This window comes from Marmota marmota, unplaced genomic scaffold (genome assembly GCF_001458135.2).
Source record: "Marmota marmota marmota unplaced genomic scaffold, marMar, whole genome shotgun sequence".
NCBI classification, from domain to species: Eukaryota; Metazoa; Chordata; class Mammalia; order Rodentia; family Sciuridae; genus Marmota; species Marmota marmota.
The window spans coordinates 7,086,829-7,096,179 of record NW_026000153.1 but is presented as its reverse complement, the minus strand read 5'-3'; the positions used below and the strand labels follow the sequence as shown (position 1 = coordinate 7,096,179).

Here is a 9,351-nt window from a genome sequence, read left to right as displayed (position 1 = left end):
CTTTTTTTTTTTCTTCTTTTCTGCTAAATGTTCCAAGCGTTACTTAACCATTCTCAGCTTCCAAACTGACGTCAGTCATTTCTCCAGGAGCCCCTTTTAACCATGAGTGGTATTCAGAAACCAACATCCGGGTGCTAGGGATAGTTATTACTTCTGGGCTTGAGTTCATATTCTTCATTTTTTTCCCCTCACTTCAAAATTAACACAAGTTTTTACTTGAGATAACTTATTTTATGATCCCTATTTTAAAAGGTTACATGGCTAGTAAAGAGCAGCCTCGGGATTTGAACCCAGGCGTTCTTCCTCCAGGAAGGGAGCAGAGCATTCAGAGGGCCTTCTTCAGGTGGCAGAGGGTCCTTAGAAAAGGTGTCAGGTTGATGATCAGGGCTGGGTGCGGGAAGCCGCGGGATGAACAGAAAGGTCCCGCGGACTCCAGGAGGACAGTCGGGAGCAAGGTGCCGGGCGAAGGAGCCATCCGGGAGCACCCAGGGCCGCAGTTTCGACTGGATCTGACCAGCGCTTCCCACAGCGCAGAGTGGATCAACCGCTAGGTGAGAAACGGGTTGCGCGCCGCGACCCTCAGAGGGCGCCACTCGCACTAAACTCCCGCCAATCAGAAGGAGCCTTGAGCAGGGGTCGGGACCATCAGAGGAGCGCATCCAATAAGGAGTCAGCTTCGGGTCGCCTCAGGAGAAAACATTTCAGAGTCCCCGCGGAGGGCGGAGAGGGAGCGGTGGAGTTTGGCCAATCACAGGGAGCGACTCACGTAGGCGGGACGGCAGCCAATCAGAAGAGCGCTCGCTCCGCCGCTCTCGGCACACGCGTGGAGTCTTCCCGATCCCCTGGGGGCCAGCGCTGCGGAGACTGGCTTCGGGTCGTTGGCAGCAGCGCTAGGTTCCTGCGGGCTTCTTGCACTCTTGCTTTCCGCCCCCCCAGGACGGTGCAGGCGTCTGGTGAGATATGGCTAGCTCGTGTTGCGAGGAAGGCGTGGGCCAGGAGGAGGAGAGTTTTCTGTACTTTGCCTATGGCAGCAACCTACTGACGGAGAGGATCCACCACCGAAACCCCTCGGCCACGTTCTGCTGCGTGGCCCGCCTGCAGGTCAGTGGTCCATCCTACCCCTGCGACGGCGGGCGGGTGGTGCACACGTCAGGACCAGGCTCCCCGAAGGCGCGTCCTGAGGGGTATGCCTGGGCAAAATGGGCCAGGAATGCAGTTCATTCGGAGGCGTGGACGTCCGGATTTTGGGGGGATCTGGATCCCGCCTCCACTGCTTTCAAGGCCCTGTGCTTGACCCCCGTTGGACTGTGTACCCCTGCAGCAGCATCCTGTCAAGCTGCCCTGAGCTTTCTCCCTCTTGACGTTTCCACCACTGCTGTTCACTGCATAGCTTTGGCCCCTTCTGTCTTCTCCACTTAGGGACATCCTCATAGAGCTCATTCAGTTGGTACTTTACAGAAGCCTTCTCTGACCTGAGACAGAGAATTAGTTGTTTTGTTACATGGTATTGTAAAAATCTATTTACCTGTTTTTCTCTCCTGATCTAGGAGGTCCTGAAAGTTGGAACCCTGTCTTCATACTAACAGCTGTGTTCAGTTAGGTCAAGTGACTGGATGAACTTTAACCAACCTTGGTAAATCATTGTTCTTCAAAGGACCTTAGGAGACAGTACATTTCATTCATTCAGCACCTGTTCTGGCACTGAACGCTGACGATACAAAGATAATTGAGTAATGTTACTGCTTTGAGGACCTCCTGATCTATAGGAGACAGGTGCATATTATGTGCAAAACATTTTTGACAGTGTTGAGCTAAACAAGCATGATCTTTGCTAACCTCGTCAGAGTTCTTAGTTGCAAGCAACAGAAATAGGCTGATTTAAGCAAAAAAAAAGAGAAAAAAAAAGTGTTGAAAGGCTGCTGGAGAGCTCACAGAATGACTAGAAAGGCAGGAGTACAAAGCTGACAAAAGAGACAGACATAAAGGGAGGTGCGGCCCCCTCTGATAGAAAACAGAACCAGCGCAGGCAGCCACTGTTGCGCCTTTGCTGAACTTGTAAATATGTATGCTGTGTGTTGCATCACCACCTGCGCAGTACCCAGCCACTGTACTGCATCCCAGAACTTCCCAAAACTCACACCACTAGGGTGGAGTCCCTGTCCACCCTGAATATTAGCTTCTAATTCAAAGCCCCAGGTGGATGTCCTGATTGGCTTAAGTCTTGGCTGCAGATCTGTGCCTGACCACCTTACTTTTGAAGCTTCAAAAATGGTATTCAGTCTGTGGTACCTCATACCCCAAACTCATAAAATATGGAACATCCCAAATGTGGAAAGAGAGTTCAAATGCTTATAATCGGAGCAGAAGGAAGTAATATTAAGGAAGAGCTATTCAGTTACGAGTATGATCAGTCTTAAGAAGGAGATATTCAGGGCTGGGGGTGTAGGTTTGTGGTAATGTGCTTGCCTAACATGCATGAGGCCCTGGGGTCAATCTCCAGCAGCACATATACACACACATGCAGACTTTTAAGGTCTAACAGAATATATAACCAGAGGACCTGTCCTACCCAGGATGTTCAGGAAAGCCCTCCCTTTTAAAAAATGTGACTTTTAAGCTAAGGCCTAAATGATTGGGGAGGTGGAGAGAAACTAGAAGAGCATGTACAAAGGACCTGAGAAAAGAAGAAGCATGGGACTAGAGGAATAGGAAAGGACAACATCCTAACAGGACCACAGAGGCCTAATAAGATTTTAGACTGTATCTCAAAAGCCATGAGAAGACCCATTGCAGAATGGAAGCAAATGAAAGATCATATTTACATCTTTGAAAGGTCATCCTGGTCACTATGGAAAATGAGTTTAAAGGGGGATAAGAGTGGGAAGGTCAGGTAGTTTTTACATTAGTTCATGCCAAAGATACCAAATGCCACCTTGAATGGATTTGAATAGATTAGAGGGATATTTGGGAGATAACGTTGTTGACGCTTGGTGATTGAGTCTGAAGATAGGACTTGAGTTTTTGCACAAGACCAATGTTGATGATGACAGAGGGAAGAGGAAAATCAAGTTTGGGAGGGAAAAATCTGAACATGCTGAGTTTGAAATGCTTGTCCCAAAGCCAAGTGAACAGAAAAGTACTAGTGGACATCTGTTAGCTACATACTATGTACTAGGCCCTGTTCTAAGCACTTTTGAATCTCAGAGGTGGGCTGGGTTTAAAGATAATCAGTTTATCAGTGTGAAAGTCTAATCAATCTGAAAGTTTAGATGGCATTTGAAGCCACTGGAGGTGATGAGATTGTCTTGGGCAGGTTGCTGAATGGATAGAGAAAACGGCCTATACTGAATCTTGAGAAACCCCAGTGTTTAAAGATAGGGTAGTCAGGGAGGAGTTGGCAAAGGGAATTGAAGAGATTAAGGAACAGCCTGAAAATGAGAATAGAAGGCAGACAGGTGAGGGTGGTTAGCCATGTCACAAGCAGCTGAGAAGTAGAGCAAGATGAGAAATAAGAATGGTCCATTGGATTTAGCAATAGACGACCAGTTCCTGGTGTGGGTTGTAATTTTCATCAGATCTCTGATTACCCGCCAGGGATGCTTGGCGCTGGAACACCCATATGGCAGTTGAAGGTACTGGTCATTTGAACCATCCTTTTTTCCGAAATGTGTGACACAGTTTTTGAGAAAATAGGCTACAGGGATAAACTATAAATGTGGAAAGGACCTTAGGTTATTATCTATTCCAACCTCTTTCACTTTACTATTAAGGGAATGAATTGCTGAAGAGATGGAAAGAAATCTTCCTAGACCAAGCAAGCCAAGTTAGAATTTTTAGTCTTCCCCAGGACTTATCCCCTGATGGCTCATCTCTGATGGAAGCATCTAAACTAGAACCATGGCTCCATTCTTATTAGTTGTGAGACCTTAGGCAAGTTGCCTAGTCTTTCTCAGCCAGTTTGTCTTGCTGTAAAATAAGTATAAATAAAGTTTCTGCGGGACAAAAGGAGGTGGTCCACATAAAGCTCAGAATATAGTTTATAGTGCCCAATAACTTTCCAGGGTTAACTGCTCCTATGATTTTTGTGGATAAATAAATACATTTCATGAATATTAGAGTAATGGTCTTGAGTATACAAATCACCCTCACATGCCAGTTCCCTTAGGATAAATATAGTGATATAGGCTGCTAGGATACTCTGCAGACATCAAAGTATAACCCCCATGTAGCCATCAACCTGTTTCTCTCTAAGTAAAATTATATATGTGCACATAAGTAAACTGGGGAGTAATTTGCATGCAGGTTGTGTTAAGGTAGTGGGGCTATGAGGTTTTTTTCTTAAGTCTTTTTTTTTTTCCTTTTTTGCATGCTAAGATGCCTGTACTGATTCAGCATGTTTCATTTTTTTATGGAAAATATGAAAAAAAACATAGTTCTTCAGATCTATGTCTTTGTTAATCTCTGTATTTTCCACAGCTGCTTTTATATAGAAGGAACTTAAAGCTTATTGAATGCTTTAATTGCATGGAGTTCAAGGTAAATCGTTTTTATTTTGAGAAGGGAAATGGGGATTCAAGTGGATATTGATTATATCACTTTGGTTTCCTTTGCAGGATTTTAAGCTTGACTTTGGCAATTTCCAAGGCAAAACAAGTCAGAGGTGGCATGGAGGTATAGCTACCATTTTTCAAAGTCCTGGCGATGAAGTGTGGGGAGTAGTATGGAAAATGAACAAAAGCAATTTAAATTCTTTGGATGAGTAGGTGACTTCTAATTATAAGTTTAAAATAACTGATTCAGAAGTGAATTGTGTGTAAGCATGTGTATTTGTGTGTTAGTTTTCAAAACCATATTCTACAAATGTATTCTTTACACTTAGAACCAACATAAAGGGTATAATAGTGAGTTTTAAAGAATGACATTTCTGTTGAGATTTGGGGTGATGTTTGTAATCTCTTATGTAGAAAGATGGGAGCTATGATTTTTTTTATAAAAATTTATGTTTGTAGTTTCAGATTGTGAAAAGGCATAAAGACTTTTGTAATTGTTACCTATTTTTATTGATTTTTTGAAAGCAAGTAGATTCACTTTTTGAAGAACAATTCTTGAAGATGGTAGTTGAGTCAGTCAGTAATAGCAATTTGTGAAAGCATCTAACAGCATATTAGAAATTTGATACTTGTTATAATAAGAACTCTCAGAGTTGTATGGCAGAGCATTTAAAAGAATTTTTTTTAGTTGTAGATGGACACAATACCTTTATTTTATGTATTCATTTTTATGTGGTGCTGAGGATCAAACCCAGTGCCTCACACATGTGAGGCAAGCACTCTACCACTCCAGCCCTGGCAGAGCAAATACAAAGAGAATGAGTCAAAAGAGTGGACCTTGAGAAGAACATGTTATCTGACATGCTTGATACTGTAACTCACATAAGAACCAGCCACACTCCCTCTGCTCTTCTCTGAATGGATATTCTGCTGTCAGAAAACTTCAGTTAATTTTTTTGTAGCCTAGACAACCATGTTTCAGGAGTTTAAAAATGGAAATAGGTACATCTAAGCAAATATTCTAAGATGATTACCACAGATCTGTTGGAAGTATACCACCTGCAGTTGTTCTTAGGTGACTTCTAGGGATAGGTTCCAGGATTCCTGAAGATTCCAAAATCAAAGAATGTTCAAGTCGCTTATAAAAACTGGTGGAGTATGTGCATACAATCTATGCACATCTTCTGTATAATTTAAATCAACTGCAGATTACTTATAATACCTAATACAATATAAATGCTATGTAAGTAGTTTTTAATACTGTATTTTTTATGAAATGACAAGAAAAAAGTCTGTGTATATTTAGTTCAGACCCAATTTAAAAAAAAAATATTTTCAATCTGGGGTTGGTTGAATCTGGATGCAGAACCCATGGATACATTGGGCCAACTATAATATTAAGTCTCAGGCTTTCTAATTGAAACACTAAAGTCCTTTCGATGTGGTGGTAGTTATATGTTCCACTATATTTCTAACAACATAGGGAGCAACTACATCTGTATAGTTAAGTTGTTAATACTGTATCTGACTTGATTAAAAGTCCTAAATTGCCTGTGTCACATGTGGTTGAAATTTCACTCTTCTGGTTTCAGGCAAGAAGGGGTTAAAAGTGGAATATATGTTGTAATAGAAGTGAAAGTTTCAACTCAAGAAGGGAAAGAAGTAACCTGTCGAAGCTATCTGATGACAAATTATGAGCCTGCTCCCCCATCTCCACAATATAAAAAGGTAAGCTACTTGGACTTTTGGTGAATCCTTTGTAATTTTCACTGAGATAAACTACAGAGTATCTTGTTTTGTTTTGTTTTTTTAAGGTTTTGTGTGTTTACAAAAATGATGGGCAAATTTTAGAATATGGTGCATATTTATGTGTAATGATAGAACTGTTTCTGAAACTGTTCATTAAAAAAAGCCTTTATAAATTTATGTAAGTCACAATTCTAGACATGTATTTTCTTTTTTAAAGTAGAAAAGCATATGATTTTTTGGGTTTGTTTGTTTTTTTCCTTTTTATGGCACTGGGTTCTAAATCCAGAGTGGTGCTCTGCCACTGTGCTACATCCTAGCACTTTTTATATTTTGAGACAGCTAAGTTGATGAAGCTGACCTTGAACTTGCAGTCCTCGTGCCTCAGCTTCCTGAGTATCTGGGATTACAGGTGGTCACCACTGTGCCCGGCTTATGAGGGTATTTTTATTTTATTTTATTTTTTTAGTTTATATTTTTTTAATATACTTTTAGTTATTGATGGACCTTTATTCATTTGTTTTTGTGTGGTGCTGAGAATCGAACCCAGTGCCTAGGTGCTCCACCATGGAGCCATAACCCTAGCCCAATGAGTATATTTTTAATAGATTTATTTTATACATGGTTTTTATAATCTTTTTTTCTTTCCCCTTCACAAAACAGTGTTTCATGAACACCAGGATTCATTTTTCTGGGGGAAAAATATATTCCCTAATGCTGAACTGTTTTTTAACCCTAGATGGAAAAAGAAAAGTCACTGGGCCTTTTAAAATCAGAGAAATCACCCTTGTAAGCATAAGACAAGAATGTGGGGCAGAGACCCTGACATGCCTTTTTATTTTTTTATTTATTTATTTTTTAATCTCAATAATTCTTTATTAATGAATTAAAAATCATACCTAAAAACTTTTTTATGAAGAAAATTCTAGGTCCAGATATATTCAGCAGTGAAATTTAACAAATTTAATAGAATAAATAATGTCAATTTGACATAAACCATTTCACAGTATATAATCTAAAATCTATTAGGATATAATATGATATAATGTATATAATATAGGATGGCTGTAATANTTTTTTTTTTTTTTTTTTTTTTATGCAGCATCAGCTGGGGTAGATCTCTTGGAGTTAGATGACACAATTCCAAGAAGTCTTAATCAAATTTGCAGGCAATTTGCTTATAGTTGCTGACATGCCTTTTTAGAAACCCAAGTTTAAGTGCTTACTGGCAAGGTCAATTAGAACACGGCACTGTGGAGGGTTAACATAGTTCCCAGACCTAGTCAGGGATGTTCTAGTATGGATCCTAGAGTTATTATGGATCTTGGTATGGATCTTGAAAGTGCCACTGGACACAGTTGCCTTTTAATTCAAAGCAAGAGTAGACAACGGGATTAAAATGAAAGCTTTACTTTTTTTTTTTTTATAATTTTTTTTATTAAAAGGTTATATAAATAAACTTTTTGTCTTAATATAAAAATATGTTAAATCATGTTATTGCATAAAATTGACATTCTGCAAAGATGACTCAAACAGCTTTGAAAACTCCCTATTCATTCCTACTGTGTGAGAGAAATGGCTATTTCTCAATTTTGTTCTATAATTATTCTGTAGTTACCTGAAAGCTAATATCTCAGGCTTTTACAATACAAAAGAAGGTGTAGTCTGCTAAATCAAAATAATATTCCTAACTAAAAGCCATTTATTTATTTATTTTAACCATTTCTAGGTTATTTGCATGGGTGCAAAAGAAAATGGTTTGCCACTGGAGTATCAAGAGAGATTAAAAGCAATAGAACCAAATGACTATAAAGGAAAGGTCTCAGAAGAAATGGAAGACATTATCAAAAAGGAGGAACAAAAACTCTTTAGAACATAACAGTATATTTAAGAATATTTTATGTACTAATATAAAATATTTGTAACATTTAAGAACAGGGATCTGGGATATCACTATGTCTCATCTGTTTTCACCAATGTTTGGAAGGGGTACCTCACTTGAGTGGTTCTATATTTTCAGACTATAAAAAGCAGCTGGGTTAAGAGTTAGACAAAAAGGGACTATGCAATTCTGGAGTGACAAGTAGATGTGGGTACTCCTGTGGACACTTAAAGCTCATGTCTTGGGTTGATCTTAAGTGTCCTCTTGCTCTGTGACAAGAATAGATTTACATTCTGCTCAGTGATGGTGCTGGTGAATTGATCTGCTCTGTCTGGGCTTTTTTTTTTAAAAAAAAAAAATCAGTTTAATCAGAGTAAGCAAACTAATGGCAAGTTGATAATAAAATTTTGGAAACTAGAAAGATGGGACACCATCCTAAGAGGAATAAATGTAGTGGTGGTTTAACCCGTTTTCCCTACCAAAGTACTCCTTTCCATTGTGCTGTTAGACAAATCATCATACATGCTGGAGCCAGTCTTGGCCATGTGGAGTCTATATGCATGGAGAAATGCACAGACTCTGGAGCCAAGCAGCCTGGGTTCAGTGATCAGTCCCACCACTTTCTAGCTATGAGACTTTAGTTTATTTGATGCTCTGTGACTTACCCATAGAGTAAAGAATTTCTTCACCCACAGGGTAAGGATAATCAATATTTCAGGATTGTTTGGAGGGACAAGTAAAAACATGTAATAAATTTAGGTCAAAGCCTGGTGATAAATATTAACAATCATTATTGTCCTCATTTAAAGAATTCAGTTTGTACATGGCCATTCTTGGAACAGGATTTTAAAATAGAAGAGTCAGGATTATGAAAGAAGGAATGTTTCAGGGATAGTTACCATTTGAGTTTTGGCTTTTCAAGAAACAGTTAACATTGAAAAAATAAATGGTAACATCACTAAACTTATTTACTGAATAAATGAGGAAAGAAGACTCACAAATTAAGCGATACTTATTATCAGAAACTCATGTCTGTGTGGTGGGCAGTGAGCTGTCCTTTTAAACTTGAATGGGAATGAACTGGGCACAGGAACATAAAATAAAATGTGATTTGTTCTTTTGAGGTAAGGCCCAAATCACCTTCAGGTTGCAGCAATTATTCTGTAGTGAAGT

At 39.5% G+C, this 9,351-nt stretch overlaps 1 protein-coding gene across 1 annotated transcript; it reads left to right on the top strand.

The window, feature by feature from the left end:
- The first annotated feature begins 834 nt into the window (after positions 1-834).
- On the top strand, positions 835-8,482 carry Ggct (gamma-glutamylcyclotransferase). The gene is made up of 4 exons (XM_015490188.2): positions 835-1,101; positions 4,614-4,759; positions 6,143-6,278; positions 8,026-8,482. Exons 1-4 carry the CDS (start codon positions 961-963, stop codon positions 8,173-8,175), a joined length of 573 nt encoding a protein of 190 aa, XP_015345674.1. The 5' UTR covers positions 835-960; the 3' UTR covers positions 8,176-8,482.
- The last annotated feature ends 869 nt before the right edge of the window (positions 8,483-9,351 follow it).

What these genes read in the sequence shown, in the direction of transcription:
- Ggct (XM_015490188.2), top strand. Translation starts at nt 961, where the DNA reads ATGGCTAGCTCGTGTTGCGAGGAAGGCGTGGGCCAGGAGGAGGAGAGT. An exon ending in GCTGCGTGGCCCGCCTGCAG is followed by an intron (nt 1,102 to 4,613) that starts GTCAGTGGTCCA and finishes TTTCCTTTGCAG; the next exon opens with GATTTTAAGCTTGACTTTGG. An exon ending in CATCTCCACAATATAAAAAG is followed by an intron (nt 6,279 to 8,025) that starts GTAAGCTACTTG and finishes AACCATTTCTAG; the next exon opens with GTTATTTGCATGGGTGCAAA.